The 20,420-nt window shown below is 44.0% G+C and overlaps 1 protein-coding gene across 1 annotated transcript in view; it reads left to right on the plus strand.

The window, feature by feature from the left end:
- The first annotated feature begins 418 nt into the window (after positions 1-418).
- TRAIP (TRAF interacting protein) overlaps positions 419-20,420 on the plus strand; it is a 108,071-nt gene continuing 88,069 nt past the window's right edge. The window contains exons 1-5 of the mRNA XM_053721163.1: positions 419-578; positions 8,345-8,402; positions 8,843-8,926; positions 10,074-10,113; positions 19,396-19,523. Of these exons, the coding sequence (XP_053577138.1) occupies positions 481-578; positions 8,345-8,402; positions 8,843-8,926; positions 10,074-10,113; positions 19,396-19,523 (408 nt within the window). The 5' untranslated portion in view covers positions 419-480. The remainder of the gene's footprint in view (positions 579-8,344; positions 8,403-8,842; positions 8,927-10,073; positions 10,114-19,395; positions 19,524-20,420) is intronic.

Consider the following 20,420-nt stretch of genomic DNA (forward strand, 5'->3'; position numbering starts at 1 on the left):
GACAAGGAGCATTTTATATAACAAATTGCAGACGCTCCTCTGTGTCCCTCATTTTCAGTCACAAACGTGTGAGGTATGAAATGGTCCGTTTAGTTAGTAGCTTCTGATACAATTCACAGTATGTTTACAAGTCTTTTGTACAATATCATAGCAAGACACGCATATATTTATCTAGAATTCGCTTTGCATCCTTTAAAACAATGACATTCTTTATGCACATTAACACCGTGTCTACCAAGAGCTAACTTGTTACCTGCATGTTGCCCTCACACTGTACAGTAACATACTGAGCTATAGTACTGGCACTGATAGACCTATACTGCCCTTCACAATCATGGCGTAGGCTGCTCGGGAAAACCTGATGACGTTAACCAATATGGACGCACGTACTCGTGACGTCATTCGCTGGATTCTTGACCGCGGTAAAACCAAAAGTGCTCTGTGCTACCGTTAGCCCCTGTTGGGGACCAATAGACAAACATGCCCATTAGGGCGCACTGCACCATCTGCGCGGACTTCTTCGACAATACTCGTGATGTGGCAGCTATACACTGCGGGCATACATTCCATTATGCATGGTGAGGCGCTGCTAATCATACTGTTGTATCTAATCGCTGGTGACCTGCACTCTTCTCTATAACACAGCTGTACACCTTATCCCATAACTAGTGACCTATACTGTACTCTATAACATAGCTGTACACCTTAAAAACCAATACTTGGGAACTACACTATACCCTCTAACATAGCTGTACACCTTATCCCATAACTAGTTACCTACACTGTACTCTATAACACAGCTGTACACCTTATCCCATAACTAGTGACCTATACTGTACTCTATAACATAGCTGTACACCTTATCCCAATACTTGGGAACTACACTATACCCTATAACATAGCTGTACACCTTATCCCATATTTAGTGACCTATACTGTACTCTATAACATAGCTGTACACCTTATCCCATAACTTGTGACCTATACTGTACTCTATAACACAGCTGTACATCTTATCCCATAACTAGTGACCTACACTGTACCCTATAACACAGCTGTGCACCTTATCCCATAACTAGTGACTTGCACTCTACTCTATACCGTAACTGTACACCTTATCCCATAACTAGTGACCTGCACTCTACTCTATACCACAACTGTACACCTTATCCCATAACTAGTGACCTACACTGTACTCTATAACACAACTGTACACCTTATCCCATAACTAGTGACCTGCACTGTACCCTATAACACAGCTGTACACCTTATCCCATAACTAGTGACCTACACTATTCCTTATACCACAGTTGTACACCTTATCCCATAACTTGTGACCTACACTGTACTATATAACATAGCTGTACACCTTATCCCATAACTAGTGACCTACACTGTACTCTATAACATAGCTGTACACCTTGTACCATAACTAGTGACCTACAGTGTACCCTACAACATAGCTGTACACCTTATCCCATAACTAGTGACCTACAGTGTACACTATAACACAGCTGTTCATCTTATCCCATAACTAGTGACCTGTACTCTACCCTATAACACAACTGTACACCTTATCTCATAACAAGCGACCTACACTCTACTCTATACCACAGCTGTATACCTTATCCCATAACTAGTGACCTATACTGTACCCTATGTGAGGGATCTCCGGCTACCCCTACTGGGTAGCTCCGCCAAAGGATTCTTCCAGCACCTGGAACCAGCCGTTATGTAGCGGAGAAAGCTATCTTAGCAAAGCCCCACTCAAATAACTAGACAGACTAGTATTCAACAAAAAAGAACATTTTATTAGGGTAAACACACAACATTTATATACAAACTGATCTTGATAACAAGCCTTATCTGACCCTCACATCTCTCGCCATTCCCGCCCCTCCAGACAGGCTGGCGCCTCCATTGTGTCCATTGTTCCCCAGTGTCCATTGTTCCCCAGTGTCCATTGTTCCCCAGTGTCCAGCGGTACAAGGATGGGGTATTCTGGGTGATCCCTGGGGAGCGGCGGCCCTTCCAGGGTGTCGTTGGAAAGCCCCTGGCCCCCAGCTACTTCGGTCCAAAAAGCACCTTGATCCATGGATGGGGGTCGGAATTATGGCTGATTCAACGTATACTGGGCATTTGTAAAAGGGGGGGTAATGAGGGGGGTCCGAAACCCCGGGTTTCTGAGAGCTCACCCCTGTAAATCACCCCACCTCTGGTCCTTACCCAGAGGTAGTAATTCCCAAAGAGCGGAGCTCTGGGACAAAGGACCGCTGGAGCGACCTGGGATGAAGGGGGCCGGGGATCCGAGCTGATGCGGCTGGCGGTTCCATGGGGGCAGCCAGCCAAAGGGCGGCCTGATGAATAGGGCTCGGAAACCCCAGTTCCCAATGGAGTCCACCTCTGGCAATTGGCCCACCTCTTGTCCTCCCCACAGGGTACCAATCCTCAAGAGAGCGGTGCTCTGGGGCAAGGGACCTTTGAAGCGGCCAGAGGTAAAGTGTCCCGGAGGGTGCTGGGTGCAGCGGCTGGTTGATAGTTCCAGGGGCCCAGCCTGCCTGAGAGCGATGGGTCGGTCAGAGATCAGCTCTTTCAAGATCAGATTCACATGGCAAAACAAGGGAAACAAGAGCTCTGGGAGATCAGTTTCTCTGAGGAGCCCAAAATCGCTGAGATATAAGAGGGGGTAGGGGTATGAGCTTAACCCCTGCAGCCTGACATCAGTGACAGCTCCCTCATTCCAGTTCGTCAGACCCTGCTAGATCTACACACAGGTCGGCCTGGGGCTGTCCTAGGAGCTGTGCCACTTCAGTTTGCTGGGAAAGTCCATCAGCGTTTCCATTGCTTTTTCCAGGCCTGTACTGAATGTCAAAATTAAAGGGCTGCAGGGCTAAACTCAACCGCAACAATCTTCCATTGTCCCCCGAAATTCTGTTAAGCCAGTCAAAGGGGGTTGTGAGATGTGAGGATGGTGAAAGGTCTCCCATACAAGTAGGGCTGTAGCTTCTTCAGGGCCCATACCAGAGCCAGACATTCCTTCTCCAACGCCGCATAGCCTACCTCTCTGGGAAACAGATTCCAGCTAATACAGGCTACGGGGTGGTCTTGTCCTCAGTCTATCTGACTTAAGACTGTTCCCAACCCGAACATGGTGGCATCTGTATGGCCTTAAATCATTGAGCTGGGCAGCTCAAGGCAGACTTGAGGCTCTGGAAGGCATTCTCACATTCAGGGGACCACAGGAATTGTCGGGGTAAACTTTTACTGGTTAGGTCGGTCAGAGGTTTGACCAGGGAACTGTAGTGGGGACAAACCTCCGGTTGTATCCGGCGGTCCCTAGGAAAGCTAGCACTTGCGTCTTGGTCCTGGGGGTGGGACAGTTTTCCACTGCCTCAACCTTAGCAGGCTCCGGCCGCGGTTTCCAACAGCCCACTCAGTGGCCCAGGTACTTGACCTCCAAGCGTCCTATGGTGCATTTGTCGGACTTCAGGGTTAAACTGGCGGCTCTGAGGCGATCTAGAACGACGCCTAGGTGGACCAAGTGTTCCTCCCAGGTGTCGCTATAGATGGCAATGTTTTACAGGTATGCACAGGCATAGTCCTGGAGGCCATCTAGCAGGTGATCTACCATGCTTTGGAAGTTGGCTGGAGCGTTCTTCATCCCAAGCGGCATGACCTTAAACTGGTAGAGGCTGAAGGAGGTGATGAAGGCGGACTTGGGGACCCATTCAAGGGCTAAGGGAATCTGCCAGTACCCCTTACAGAGGTGGGGGGTGGTCAGGAAATTGCCCCGGGCGATTCTGTCCAACAGGCGTGGGGTAGGTGTCAGTGGTGGTTCTGTCATTGAGCTTGCGGTAGTCAATGCAGAACCGGGTAGTCCCATCTTTTTTGGGCACCCGCACTACCGGGGAGGCCCAGGGACTGTTAGACAGTTCAACAACACCTAGGTCCAACATTCGCTGGAGCTCCCAGTGCATACTGTCCCGAATGGCCCCTGTGACCTGATAAGCGACTTGTCGCAAGGGGGCCTGTCCCGTGGTCTCCACTCGGTGTAGGGCTGCTGTGGTGTACCCTGGGACATTAAACAACATCTCTTGTCGGTCTTCTAGCAGCTGCCTCACCTGCCCATTCTGTTCTGCCCCATATCTTTTGTCTAGGGTTATGTTGGCTACTCCTTGGGGAGTCTCATTGGGTCCGGGGAACTCCGGTATGGGGAGGCTCTGAGACTTCCAGAGCACAGATAGCGGACACATTCTGGGCCCTCTAAATATGCCTTTAGCATGTTAACATGAAAGGTCCGACGGACGCGGTCATCTGAACATTTGGCTACCAGGTATGTGGTGTAATTTAGCTGTTCCACCACCTGGGAGGGTCCTTGCCAGGAAGTCTGTAGTTTATCCATTTTGACAGGCTTCAAGGCTAGTACCTTCTGCCCTACTGCTAAGGTTCAGGTACAAGCACTTCTGTCGTACCACCATTTCTGCCGGCGCTGAGCGACCTGGAGGTTCTCCCGCACCTGGTCGGCGAGGTCCTTCAGTCGGTCTTGGAGTTGGAGGACGTACTCCGTGACGGAGGGTCCCTCCTCCCCCGTGACTCCCTCCCAGTGGCTCCTAACTAGGTCTAAGGGCCCCCTGTATCTTCCTGCCATATACTAGTTCAAAGGGTAAGAACCCTGTGGATTCCTGGGGCACCTCTCTGTATGTAAAGAGGAGGTGCGGCAGGAATCTTTCCCAGTCCTTGTGAGTGGCGGAGAATGTCCGAAGCAACTGCTTCAAGATCCTGTTAAACCTCTCACATAAACCATTGGTCTGGGGGTGGTATGGAGTGCTGTGCAGGGGCTTGATCCCACATAGTTTCCATAATTGTCTGGTAATCTCCACAGTGAACTGGGTTCCCTGGTCGGAGATTACTTCCTGAGGGAAGCCCACCCTGGTGAATATTCGGAACATAGCATCTGCCACTCTCTCCACCTGGATATTAGCCAGAAGGATTGCCTCTGGGTTTGGGGGACTGAGTTGGGCTATGGGACCCACTATGTCTACAGCAACCCTACTAAAGGGTTCGTCAATAATGGGGAGTGGATGAAGGGGGGCCTTAGTGTGGTCGCCTGTCTTTCCTACTTTCTGGCATACCACACACATGCTACAGTATTCTTTAATTTCGGCTATTATTCTAGGCCAGAAGAAGGTCTGGGTTATGCGGTGGTGGGTCCTGGACTTTCCTAGGTGTCCCGCTAGAGGGATATCATGACCTATTTGCAGCAGGTCAAACTGAAACTGTTTGGGCACTGGCCTTTTATTCCTCTTGGAGATCCGGTACAGGAGCCCTCCCTCCCACTGAAAACGTTCGGCTCCGGGGCCCTGGGGGTCGGCACATACTCGGTCTCGGTATGAGACTAGGTTCGGGTCGCTCAGGGTCTCCTGGGCAAAGTTGGAAGGGAACGCCCAGGGAGTTAGGTCAGGGGGGAAGGGTAGTAGTTTGAGCTGGAGGTCGGAGTAAAGGGAAAGTCGGGACGGGCTGTCTGGTAGGAGTCAGAGCGGGCTGTCTTACCTGGGTCCCCTGGTGAGACGTAGTGGCTAAACGTCTAGCTTGCTGGCGGGTAGTCACTGGGCAAATCTCCAGGGGTGTATCCCACACAAAGGCTGATACCGAGGGCGACTGGGTCTGGGGCAGCCGAGGAGCCACCGAGACGGGCTGCATCGGTATATTGATTTGCCAGAATAGCTGCTTGATCGGCTGTTTTGGGTCGCCGATCGCTGACCCACTCTTTAACTTCCACCCAGACAGAGTTATAAAAGTGTTCCAGTAGGATTAGCTGTGAGGCTTCAGCCAGGGTGGTGACCTTGCGCCGGTGAACCAAGAGTCCAAGGCTTGGGTGAACCGGTGAGTCCACTCCGTGGAAGACTGCCCCACTTGTCTGTTAAGCTCCCGGAATTTCTGCCTGTGTGCCTCCGGTGTGTGGCCATATCAGGCCGGGATGCGCTCCTTGACCTTATTATAGTCCCTTTGGTCCCCAGGAGGGACTGTGTGGAAAGCATCGAAGGCTCGGCTGGACAACTTGCAGAGCAGAATGGAAACCCAGTTGGTCTTGGCAACTTCTTGCAACTCACACTGGGTTTCAAAGACTTGTAAAAAGCTTTTAATGTCCTCCTCTTCTTCCTTGAAGACTCGGAAAGCCCCATACGGTAACTTTGGGGGACGGGGAACCTGCTGGGGAGAGACCAGCGGAGCTTGAGTTGGGTGACCTCCTCGGATGGTCTGGTATCATACTCGATTTCCCATTGGACAACGGACAAGGAAGTCCCCGGGGTGGACGCTGTGCTGGGCCGACCACTGCCTCGGTCGCAGACCGATCACCCTCCATTAGCTTGGTTATGATGGCTTCTTAGGTTTTGTTGCTGGCAATTTTCCCTCTAGCCTCCAACAAAACCTTCAGCTCAACCTTCTGGAGCGCAGAGTACCGCTCCATCCGAAAGTGTCTTTAGATGGTGGTTTGGAGGTTCCAGGTAGATGGAAACATCCCACTGCTGCCACCAATGTGACAGATCTCCGGCTACCCCGACTGGGTAGCTCCACCAATGGATCCTTCCAGCCGCTATGTAGCGGAGAAAACGATCTTGGCAAAGGGTCACCCAAATAACTAGACAGACTAGTATTCAGATGAACAAAAGAACATTTTATTAGGGAAAACACACAGCATTTATACACAAACTGATTTTGAGAACAAGCCTTATGTGACCCTCACATCTCCCACCATTCCCGCCCCTCCAGACAGGCTGGCGCCTCCATTGTGTCCATTGTGTCCATTGTTCCCCAGTGTCCAGCGGTACAAGGATGGGGTATTCGGGGTGATCCCGGGGGAGCGGTGGCCCTTCCAGGATGTCCCTGGCCCCCAGATACTTTGGTCCAAAAAGGGCCTTGATCCATGGCTGGGGGTTGGAGTTTTAGCTGATCCAACGAATACCGGGCAGGCCATTGTAAAAGGGGAATAATGAGGGGGGGAGGGGGTCAGAAACCCCCGATTTCTGAGAGAGCTCACCCCTGTAAATCACCCCACATCGGGTCCTTCCTCAGAGGTAGTAATTTCTCAAAGAGCGAAGCTCTGGGACAAAGGACCGCTGGAGCAACCTGGAATGAAAAGGGTCGGGTATCCAAGCTGATGCGGCCGGCGGTTCCATGGGGGCAGCCAGCTGAAGGGCGGTCTGTTGAATAAGGCTCGGAAACCCCAGTTCCCAATGGAACCCACCTCCTGCAATTGGCCCACCTCTTGCCCTCCCTACAGGGTACCAATCCCCTAGAGAGCGGAGCTCTGGGGCAAGGGGCCTTTGAAGCGGCTGGAGGTAAAGTGCCCCGGAGGGTGCGGCAGCTGTCCGGTAGTTCCAGGGGCCTGGCCGGCCTGAGAGCGATGGGTTGGTCAGAGACTAGCTCTTTTAAGATCAAAATCACATGACAAAACAAGGGAAACAAGAGCTCTGGGAGATCATGGTTACTCTGAGGAGCCCAAAGCCGCTGAGATATGAGGAGGGTAGGAGGTAGGAGCTTAAACCCTGCAGCGCGGCATCCGTGACACCCTATAACACAGCTGTACACCTTATCCCATAACTTGGGAACTACACTATACCCTATAACATAGCTGTACACCTTATCCCATAACTAGTGACCTACACTATACCCTATAACACAGCTGTACACCTTATCCCATAACTAGTGACTTACACTTTACACTTTACCCTATACCACAGCTGTACATCTTATCCCATAACTAGTGACCTGCACTGTACCCTATATCCCCATAACTGTTAACCTGCACTGTACCACAGACCTCTTCCCCCCCAAATTGGTGAATTGCACTGTACCATTGGGACACAAACAAACTCACATTAAGTTGTTTCAGCTGTACTTTTTATAGGCTTTTACTATAGTGGCAAATCATGTAGAATGTATGTCATGCCAGTCGAATATATATATATATATGCCTATTCTCTCTCAAAGTACTACAATGACCCTTTAACATCATCATCATCATCATCAATGGGATCAATTCTGCTAGAATACCAAATAAAAATTTCCCCCATAATCTGTGAGATTTTATAGTATGACTGCACACTTTGTCAAAGCTGGTGAGGTATGCATTAGTATAGTATAAAATGTATGAGAAATTGCTCCTTTAGATTTATTTTGTGTATATGAAATAGCTGTTTTCCTTCTTTGACACCACATTACAAACATTTAAAATGGAGTAACTCATTTATCATAAAAAACATCTTATATTGCAAATAAATGCATGAAACGTCACTCGCATACCCTGCATCAAATATATTGTGTGTCCTCTTTGTCCCCTCAGTTTGCTCCAGTGGTTTCACACTGCGCCAAGTCGGACTTGTCCACAATGTAGGATCCAGGTAATTCTGTACAATTGCTCAATAATTACATTTCTTTAAATGTTCTTTCCAGAAGTCGGTAATCAATATCTCAAAATTATCTTCATGCCTGTCATTGGACTAACTTTTTTTTAAATGTGTTTTCATATGATTGTTCTTTGTTTCTATCTAATTTATGTTAAGTCTACATTAAAAAGTACGGATGGATGTGAAACGTTTCAGGCTCCCAAGCCCTTAAGGATGCATGATTAAGGGCCTGCAAGCCCGAAACATTGCATATCCATCTGTACTTTTTAATATGCTGAAATAAATTATGGACTTTTAAAGGTGCTAAGGATTTGATGCACTTTTGGAGTTAAAGCCGTTACTCCAGTCTCACACCTACCTGGTGCGGATTTGGTTCAGGTGCGGTACTGTTTGTGGATTTATTCTGTCTAATTATATTGTTTGCTACTACCCAGGTCAGTAACAGGCACATCATCAACAAACTGTTCTTTGACAGTGGACAAGAATTGGATACCTCACTTGATGCAGATTCACTGAAGGTACTGAGGCTTCCTTTCCCATATAAAATAATCAGACAAATGTAGCATGCACTTTATTATGTACACGGTGCATATATACATGACTGTGCACAGATGCTAATATAGTTGCTCAAATGTGATCATCTTAATGTGACCTTTGCAAATCATACAAGAAAGAAATCCAAACACTGAAACAAATCATAGCTGTGTAATTATAATGCCCCATGATTAATGTTGAAAATTAAAGGGACACTAAATTAAAAAACAAACTTTTCATGATTCTGATAAAGCACACCATCTTTTTATACATGCACTTCCCAAGACACCGGCTCCTGCTGAACATGTGCAAAAGTTCACAGTACATACATACAGACACGCATTTTGTGATTGGCTGATGACTGTCACATGACGTAGGAGGAATGAAAATAGAACAAACTTTGAAATTTAGTAGAAAAAAAAGTCATTCAGACTGTGCTTGTGCATTGTCTTTTTATTATGCATGTCTTGATTATTTAATTCTGCTGTATTTAATGGTCCTTCAAAATGTGCATTTCAATTTTGTATAGGTGTTTTTTGCAATATACTTGTATTAATAAAATGCTTTTAGTAAAAGATACGAATGTGTTAAAGGGATAGTAAAAACATTTTTTTTTTCTTTTTTAGAGCAGCAATTTTAAGCAACTTTCTAAGTTACTCCTATTTTTTTTTTCCCCATTCTCTTGCTATCTTTATTTAAGCCGGCCCATTTTTGGTTCAGCTCCCTGGTTAGTGCCACATTTAACCACCAATTAGCAAGTGCTATCTAGGTGCTAAACCAAAAATAGGTCTACTCCTAAGCTTACATTCCTGCCTTTTTCAAATAAAGATTCCAAGAGAATGAGTGTGTGTAAGTTACATAATTAAACACACCAGCCATTACATGTATTTGAGAGAAAGGAATAACATGTTAGGAATTACAGATCATGTTATACCAGAGGTTTACATGTTTTTGAATTGTTTCCCATCCCGTTATGACCAATGCCATGAGCTAGTTTTAATTGTTGTATGAAAATATCACTGTACAGTGTGTGGTTGTTACTCTGCAAAAAAAGCCTAACATTTCACTATTTTAAAAGTGTTAAACTATATATATATTTTTCTTTTTTTATTCCCTTTTCCCGAATCGCAGAACGAAGTAGACAGAATACAAGCATTGCTTATAACAAAAGGTGAGTAAACAGCTGTACAATTTATTAGCTTTTATTAAATATTTTGGCAAAACTTCCCCCCCCCCCAACACACATTCATATCTCTATCTCTCCTCACTAATCAACAAATATACTCCAGCTCGTGCCCTACAACAATGACCTGCTCCTGGCATCTTTTACCATCATCTCCTTCCATGCCAGTCTGCAGGACTTCTCTCGTTCGGCACTGACCCTCTGGAACGCACTTTCTCGCGCTGTCAGACTTTCACCTAATCTGTCATCCTTTAAACGCTCCCTAAAGACATTTTTGTTCTGGGAACCTACCACCCAACTCAATAACAAATTCCACTAACCTAATATTTGCCCTCATCTAACTCTGTACTAACACCATTCTCACCCTTGTAGTCCTCACTTTCTGTTTGGTTCTAACCCTCATACCCTTCTAGATTGTAAGTTCCTACGGAAATAGGACCCCCAACTCCTCCTGTATTTGTCTGATAACATTTGTTCTGTCTTTCAAAATATTGTATCATCATTGTACTTTTATCTTTTGTACGGATGGACAGCACTGCAGAATTTGTTGGCGCTTTATAAATAAAGTATAATAATAATGAAGCAGCATTTTGACAAAACCCTTTCTAGATTGAAAGTACAGTAAAATTGAAAATTGTCCGGGTCTAGGAACATTTCTAATTTATTTATGTTATAAAATGTACTTTGTTGTATTGATATATTTTCATGAAGAGTAAACCTAGGTGGGCTCAAAAGACCTCATAAATGTGCCCGTGTCTTTAGCACTGGTAGCAGTGTTTGCAACAATGTTTGTATCAATATAAACAGCAGAGTTGAACTAGCACACCTGATAAATTAAGCAGGCTTCAGGGTGGGTGCAGGCAAGTTCAGAGCATAACCCCTTGCTCCAAGGTATCAAAATTTCAAAGAAAAACTGCACACTCAAGGCTGGAAAGTGAATAGACCTTTATTAGGTGAACAGCAACGTTTCGGGGGACCTGCCCCTTTGTCAAGCTAAAAACATGGTGCACATATTGACAATATATACCGATCCCAATAAAACAAGCACCAATGGGAACACATCACATGGGCGGGGTTACAGAAATCACATGTGGATCAAGCAAAACATATGAACCCTTTTGTTGCCCTTTTAGTGTAGCACAAAGGACCAAGATTAAAAACAAACTGAGGGGGAAGCATGTATCACAGCAACTATACATATCACAACCAAATTAATAGTGTAAATGTCACATTAATAGTATAGATGTCAGCATAATGAATTTCAAATAATCTACAGCAGGGGATTAAGATCAAAATCTCTATGCATGCCTTTGGGATATAATGTATCCAACTTCCATATCCATTTGGCCTCCTTTATAAAGAAGGTCCCTCTGTCTATCACCCCCACTAGGTTTTCTCTTAGCCTGATCTAGCACCATAAAGCACAATTAGCTCACCTGGTGGCCCATTTGTAAAAAATGTGCCGGCACTGGTAAATCTTTTAGCCCTGGGTTTCTAATATTTGATTTGTGTTGTCCAATGCGGTCCCTAACTCTTTGGGTGGTCTCACCTATATATAAAAGCCCAGATAGGCACTTAAGGGCATACACCACATAGGATGAATTACAAGTATAGAAACCCTGTATTTTAAATTTACAACCAGTGTAGGGGTGGAAAATGCCTCTTCCCTTAATGACGCTATTGCAGTGACACAAAATATGGTCTTCAGCACTTAAAGGTTTAATGACAGAGTTATAGCGACGTTTCGGGGTCACAGCCCCTTATTCATGCTTGATAGTTTACAGTGGCCTAATTCACATTTAAATACCCTTATTTTGGCGCCATCATCCTACTAATTGGGAGGTGGGCTCCCTCTAGTGGCCAATTGCCAACATACACCTATATCAAATTTATGTATACAAAAAAGGAAATGAGTATATTATAGAAAACAGGTTATCAACACCTACTATATAATAAGTTAAAAAAGCTTACATATATAAACATATTGGGATTTTAATAGAATTACAAACTCATATTCTTAGATGTGGTAAATGACAATCTCATTTATTCCCTACTAAGACATTAGAAGAAACAAGATAGATCATAATCTCTATTAAGCCCCTTAGGTGTAAGTGTTTCCAGTTTGTGCACCCACCACATCTCCTTCTGCTTTAAAAGGCGCTCCCTCCTTTGTGGGTGGTGGAAATGGCCCCTCTGATGACTGAATTACAGCGCATACAGTTGAGACATGGGAAAGTGCCCATATTCTTTTTACCTAGCAATAGTTGTCTATTTCGTTTTGCCTGCCCCTATATCTGTATGTATTAAGTGGTCCCTCAAACTTTTTACCCTCTTGTGGGCCATAAGAAGCGGTTCCTGGAACTGTTTAATGTAAACATTACATTGTTTGAGGATATGCCATTTTTTATCGGATTAAATTAGATATTTTGTTACTAAGGGGACTATATTGGCTTACAAACACTAACCTATTGTCCATCCCATTGGATTTCTTATTTTAAGTGTCTTCTAATGTCTCCATGGTGTCATCTAAAAGTTTTTTTAGGGTAACTATGAATTTTTTTTTTTTGTAATTTCCCCAAATCTCACCTTTTGTCTATCTTTGTCATCCACTATCCTTTTGACCCTGAGAAACTGGTTCTTGGGAAGTGAGTTAACTAGTGATCTGGGGTGGAAGCTTATATTTGAGTAAACTGTTTTTATCAGTATCTCTCTTTTTTTTTTTTTATAAAGATCAAATTCTAAATGATGGCCTTTCTTCAGTACCAATGTGTCCAAAAAGGGTATACTCTCCTCACTGTAGTTCACAGTGAAAGAAAGATCTCTCACTTCTGAGTTCAGCTCACCTACAAATTGAACATGGGACTCAACGCTGCCCCACCATACGCCAAATATATTGTCTATATATCTCCACCAAGTGGCTCCATATTGTTTAAACAATTCATTTTTATAGACTATACTTTCCTCAAATTCACACATGAAGAGGTTGGCGTATGATGGGGTAACGTTGGAGCCCATTGCCGTCCCCTTGGTCTGGACATACCAACTGTCCTGAAATATAAAATAATTCCAATAGAGAATTAAACTTAAGAGATCCTCAATGAAATTAGATCGACCTTGGTTATACCTCCTGTTCACCATTAATGTTTTTCTTCTAACAGAAATTCCTGTTTCGTGTTTAATAGAAGTGTATAGACTTTGTACATCCTGTTCACCATGGTTTTATTATTAAGATTTTTTTTTTAGCAGAGTAAGCTTATTCTGTTCTTTTCTGGGGTCTAGCCTAGTTCACATCAGTCTCTTTAGTAGAGGAGTTGTGGCTTTTGTGCACTTGAGAACTTGTGAGGTACAATCCTCACTGCGTTTTCTCAAGAATCTGCTGCCCTAACTAGAAAACCTGAGTAGGTTTACTCAGTTTTCCTCTCTTCACAGGTCCATGTGAGGTGCTGCACCCTCTCAAACCAGGTGAGCTGTCCTGCTGCCGGACAGCACTTTCAGGTAAGTGCCATTTTAATTTTCTTTTGCAAGAAGATTGCTGCCACTTGTTACAGCTAAAAGCTGTCTTATTTAATATGGGACTTTATTAAACCTTCATGTTTGTTTGTTTTTTTTTTAGGCAGTTTGGGCATTGAGACTGTGAGGTGATTTATGGTGGCTCAGTGTGTTATAGTAGTTTTTACTGTTGTAAGCTGTTTTTTTCCGGCAGTTAGGGCTCTGTAACCTCTCTGTATTTGAAAAGGGGATTGTTTCTTCTGTGAGGGAAGTCACTCTGTGAGCTGCAGGACAGGTAGGCACCTCAGTAAAGCTACTGAGGTGTATATGTAGACTGAGGTCTATTTGGTTTGTTGCACTAACACACACTTCTATTTAAAGACACAGTACACATTTATTTTTTATTTCCAAATAAAGAATTTTTACACTTTATTCTTATTTATTACATAAGATGGATCCAAGAGGCTTTTTTAAACCATTATCCCAGGTGAAGTTGCTGCTTGTCAGTTTTGTTTTTGATGCTTCAGTGGAACTCCCAGTTCCTTTTTGTTCCTCATGCATTGAGAGAACTTTAAGTTATAGAGTTAAAATATTTGACAATGAGCCACCATTATCCCAGGCAAATGCTGTTCAGGTGTCTCCTGTTGCAGATATGCCGCAGATTTCTCCTCAAGCGTCCCAACCTTTTCAGTCTCTACAAGACATTGCTTCCCAGGTATCCCTTGCAGTATCTAAGGCCTTGTCAGCTTTCCCTATGTTGCATGGAAGGCGTAAAAGGAAATTTAAGGAAACGGTAAGGTTTCTGATCAAGTTCTGGCGGTAAGGTTTCTGATCAAGTTCTGGCTATCCAGAGTGTTCCCATAAGCCTGAGGAAGAAGGCATGTCGGTAGCATCTGAAGGGGAAATCTCAGACTCAGTGTAATTCCTTCTTCTGATGCTGAAGTGGTATCCTTCAGATTTAAGCTAGAACACCTTCGCTTATTACTTAAGGAGGCTTTGGCTACTTTGGATGACTCAGACACAACTATAGTAGTCAATCCTAAAAAGTCTAGTAAATTGAACAAATACTTTGATGTTCCCTCCGTGGTGGAGGTTTTTTGGTTCCTGACTGGGCTGCGGAGATTATTGCTCGAGAATGGGAAAGACCTGGTATTCCCTTTTCTCCATCTCCTATTTTCAAGATGTTTCCTATAGCGGATTCTATTAAGGAGTCGTGGCAGACGGTTCCTAAGGTAGGAGCGATCTCCACTTTAGCCAAGAAAACTAGTATTTACATAGAGGATAGTTCTTTTAAAGATCCAATAGATAAAAAATTGGAGGCTTTACTAAAAAAGGTGTATGCCCACCAGGGTCTACAATGGCAACTTGCGGTGTGTATCGCCACTGTTACCAGCGCTGCGGCTTACTGGTTTGATGCGTTGTCTGAATCTCTTCAGACGGATACCCCCTTTGATGAGATCCAGGACAGGATTAAGGCTCTCAAGTTAGCCAATACCTTCATTACAGATGCTTCCTTACAGGTTATTAAACTGGGAGCCAAAATTTCTGGTTTTGCGGTCCTAGCCCGCAAGGGCCTCGTGGTTGAAGTCCTAGTCTGCGGATGTTTCTTCTAAATCTCATGGCTATTCCTTACAAGGGTAAGACCTTGTTTGGACCTGGTTTGGCGGAAATTATCTCAGATATTACTGGAGGGAAGGGTTCTTTTCTTCCTCAAGATAAAAAGAATAAGCAGAAGGGACGTCAGAGTAATTTTCGTTCCTTTCGTAACTTTAACGGCAAGTCATCCTCCCCTTCCTTCCAAGCAAGATCAATGCTTCCTGGAAGCCCAACCAGTCCTGGATTAAGGGAAAGCAATCTGAAAAGCCTTCAGCTGATTCCAAGTCAGCATGAAGGGTTGTCCCCCCATCCAAGAGCGGATCTTGTCGGGTGTAGACTTTTTTTTTTTTTTTTTTTTTTCCAGGCTTGGATAAAAGATTTACCCAATCCCTGTTCGTAGTTCCCAAAAAGGAGGGAACTTTTTGACGAATCCTAGATCTAAAATGTTTCTCATCTAAAACAAGTTTCTCAGCGTGCCATCCTTCAAGATGGAGACTATACGCTCCATTCTTCCCTTGGTACAAGAGGGTCAGTTCATGACAACCATAAACCTAAAGGATGCATACCTACATGTTCCCATTCACAGGGACCATCACAAGTTTCTGAGATTCGCATTTTTGGACAATCATTTCCAGTTCGTGGCCCTTCCATTCGGCCTTGCCACAGCTCCCAGAATTTTTTCAAAGGTTCTGGAGGCTCTTTTAGCTGTGCTTCAATCTTGGGGCATTGCAGTGGCACCTTATCTGGACGACATTCTGGTTCAGGCCCCATCTTTTCAACAAGCAGAATCTCATACAGAGATCTTGTTGTCTTTTCTTCGAACCCACGGATGGAAGGTGACTCGGGGGAAAAAAGTTCTCTGGTTCCAGCTACAAGGGTCGTATTTTTGGGGACCATAATAGACTCCCTGTTAATGAAGAATTTTCTGACGGAGGTCAGAAAAAGAGAGGTTTTCGACTCTTGTTTTGTCCTTCAGTACTCAACAGACGTCAGTGGCTCAATGTATGGAAGTAATCGGTCTGATGGTGGCTTCCATGGACATCATTCTGTATGCTCGGTTCCATCTCAGACCTCTGCAGTTATGCATGCTCAGACAATGGAACGGGGACTATACGGACCTGTCTCTGCGTGTAGATCTAGATCAGGCGTCAGACTCTCTCTTCCGTGGTGGCTTTCTCAGGATCATCTCTCCCAGTGTACTTCCGCAGACCCTCCTGGGTGATTGTGACCATGGATGCCAGCTTTCTAGGTTGGGGAGCTCGTTGAAGGCTCAAGGCTTATGGACCCAGGAGGAGTCAGTCCTGCCTAGAAACATCTTGGAGCTGAGAGCAATCTTTAATGCTCGTCTGGCCTCAGCCTTAGCCTGGTTTATCTGATTCCAGTCGGACAACATAACCTTGGTGGCCTACATCAACCACCAGGGGGGAACTCTAAGTTCCTTGGCCATGACAGAGGTGGCCCGATTTATTCAGTGGGCGGAGACCCACAACTGCTGTCTTTCTGAGATCCAGACCCCAGGAGTGGACAATTGGGAAGCGGATTTTGTTAGCAGACAGACTTTTCATCCCGGGGAGTGGGAACTTCATTCGGATGTGTTTTCTAGCTTGACCCTCAAGTGGGGGCAGCTGGAGTTGGATCTCATTACTTCTCGTCAGAATGCCAAACTTCCGAGATATGGCTTGAGGTCAAGAGATCCGCAGGCATTTGATTGTTGCTCTGGCAGTTCCTTGGAACTTCGGTCTAGCATACCCATTTCCTCCGTTTGTTCTCCTTTCAAGAGTCATTGCTCGAATCAAGCTGGAGAGGGTGTCTGTAATTCTCATAGCCCCGGCGTGGCCTCGCAGGATTTGTTATGCAGACCTAGTGGAAATGTCATCCTTTCCACCTTGGAGACTGCCTCTGAGGAAGGACCATCTTCTTTAGGGTCCCTTCCTTCATCCAAATCTCGTTTCTCTGAAGCTGACTGCTTGGAGATTGAACGCTTAGTTTTATCTAAGCGTGGATTTTCAAATTTGGTCATTGAGACCTTGATTCAGGTTCGTAAGCTTGTGACTCGCAGGATTTACCATAAGATCTGGTGTAAATACTTGTATTGATGTGAATCCAAAGGATACTCTTGGAGTAGAGTAAGGATTCCTAGGATTTTGTCCTTTCTCCAGGATGGTCTGGAGAAGGGTTTGTTGGCAAGTACTCTAAAGGGTACTCTAAAGCGCTTGGCGAATGTGCCAGACGTGCAATCGTTTTGTCAGGCCTTGGTTAGAATTCGGCCTGTGTTTAAACCTGTTACTCCTCCATGGAGTCTTAACCTTGTTCTTAAAGTTTTACAACAGGCTCCGTTTGAGCCTATGCATTCTTTAGATATTAAGATGTTTTGTTTCTTGTTGGCATTTCCTCTGCTTGGAGAGTTTCTGAACTCTCTGCTTTACAGTGTGATTCCCCTTATCTTATATTTCACTCTGATAAGGTGGTTCTGCGTACTAAATTTGGTTTCCTGCCCAATGTTGTTTCGGTCAAGAATATTAATCAGGAAATCATTGTACCTTCTTTGTGTCCTAATCCTTCTTCTCACAACGAACGCTTCTTACATAATCTGGATGTTGTGCAAATTTTATTTGCAGGCAACTAAGGACTTTAGTCAGTCTTCTGCATTGTTTGTTTGCTTTTCTGGGAAACGCAAGGCTTAAGAGCGTTATTTGCTTGGCATATGAGACTGCTGGACAGCAACCGCCTGAGAAAATCGTAGCTCATTCCACAAGAGCTGTTTCTTCTTCCTGGGCCTTCAAAAATGAAGCTTCTGTGGAACGGATTTGCAAGGCTGCAACTTGGTCATCTTTGCACATTTTTTCCAAATTCTATAAATTTGATACTTTTGCCTTGGCTGAGGCTTCTTTTGGGAGAAAGGTTCAAGAAGTGATGCCTTCTGTTTAGGTTCCCTGTCTTGTCCCTCCCTTATCATCTGTGTCCTCTGGCTTGGGTATTGGTTCCCAACAGTAATTGATGATGATGATGAATCATGGACTCACCGTGTCATTAGAAAGAGAACAAAATTTATGCTTACCTGATAAATTTATTTATTTATTGACATGGTGAATATATGGCCCCCCCTGTATTCAGTTTCTTTTTATATTAACCTCAGGCACCTCTGCACCTTGTTACTTCCTTTCTCTCCTTTCCCTTTGGTCGAATGACTGGGGAATTGTGGGTAGGGGAGTGATATTTAACAGCTTTGCTGTGGTGCTCTTTGCCGCCTCCTGCTGGCCAGGAGTGATATTCCCAACAGTAATTGATGATGATCTGTGGATGCACCGTGTCCAGAAATACATTTAACAGGTAAGCATAAATTTCGTTTTTGCTTGATCCACATGTCATTTCTGTAACCCGCCCATGTTATGTGTTCCCATTGGCCTTGTTTTATTGGGATTGGTATATATTGTCAATATGTGCACTATGTTTTTAGCTTGACGAAGGGGCAGATGCCCTGAAAATTGCTGTTCACCTTATAAAGGTCTATTCACTTTCCACCCTTGAGATGTTTGTATCACTATTATGCAAAGTAGCAAACACTGCTGTCAGAGGAGGGCACACTACTGAGGTCCTATGTGCCTACCTAGTTTTATTCATCAACAAAGGATATCAAGAGAGCATAGCACTTTTTAAATTATTAATAAATTGGAAAGTTGGTTAAATTACATTCTCTATCTGAATCACAGTAGTTTCATTTTTACTTTGATGTCCCTGAAAGAAACTGTTAAGCTTGTGTAATGGAACCATGCACAGTGTAGACTATTTTCAACCTTATTCCTATCATCTCTAATTCTTTGGCATCTTTTGAAGAGGTTCATTGACCATGATATAAAAAAACAAACTATTTTGTTGCAAATAATAAACATAAAAGCTATTACGCCTATTTTACCTAAATAAAAAAAAAAGACAAACGCAAATCAGAAGAGAAGCACCCACTAGTATGTACCTTTGTCAGAGCCATCTAAGCTTATGGTTGGTGCATACATGGCAAATAATTTGCACTAGGTGGTCCCTACATGGTGCCATGTAATATTGTCAACATTTTGTCTTTTTTTTTTTTCTTTCTGAGGTTTAAAGATCAGCCTTTTAGTAGTATAGAACAATCCTTTGTTGTACCTATTGACTTAGCCAAATAGTCATTATAGATTCTTTCCCCCCCAGAGAAAGAGAAGCGAGAATGTCAGGGTCTGGTGGATTCCTTGCGGGAGATGCTGGACGTCAGAAATATCACAATACAATCCATACAGAAAGAGCTTGGGGACATGGAAATGTTGTGCTCTACTTTGAAGGTAAATGAAAAGTTTGGATGATATTTGGAATTAAATAAAACATACAAATAAAGACAAAAGTAATTTGCACGTGTAAAAAGAAGGAATTAAAGGGACACTTGTCAAAATAAACTTATGATTCAGATAGCGCAGCATTTTTAAGACACTTTATGCAATTCTACTGTATTGAGTGGTCCTTTAAGTTTTTACCTAGTTGTTGATTCCTGTATATCTTCTGTAGATATAGCCCTTCAGATTCTTAACGGTTACGCTGAGCTGCAGCTTTATCACCAGTGTACCTGTGGTATCAGTAATACCATCCCATCCCCTGGTTCTTCTCAGGCATGTTGTGTTTAAGGGACAGTGTGCTGTATTTTTTTTACTTTCCTTTTAACTCCTGTCCAATTGTCTATTTTACCTGCAGTAAATTGTTTATAAAATCGCCCCTTTACATTTATTTTGTCATTTAACATATCTGATTTTAAACAACTTTGTTCTCTTGGTATACTTTGCTTTAAGCACCTAGGTAGGTTCAGGAACAGCAATGCACTGCGGATTGGTGGCGCCACATATTTCTCTTGTCATTGTCTCACCATATGTGTTCAGCAAGCTCCCACTTGGGCATTGCTGCTTCAAGTCACTGTCCCTTTATAGTGGATAATCAGAGTTGCTGCACATTACAATTAGAATACGGCTGTGGAATAATTAGAACATGTGTGTGTATTTTTTGTTTTAATGAACCTATTTAATACATTTTTCTTAAAGTGACAGAAAACCAAGATATAAACATCCATGAATCAGACGGGACAAGCAATGTGGAAAAAATTAATTTTACTTCTGTTATCAAATGTGCTTCACTCTCTTGATATCCATTGTTGGAAAGCATACCTAGGTATGGTCTTCAAGAAATGAATACCA

This window comes from Bombina bombina, chromosome 7 (genome assembly GCF_027579735.1).
Source record: "Bombina bombina isolate aBomBom1 chromosome 7, aBomBom1.pri, whole genome shotgun sequence".
NCBI lineage: Eukaryota > Metazoa > Chordata > Amphibia > Anura > Bombinatoridae > Bombina > Bombina bombina.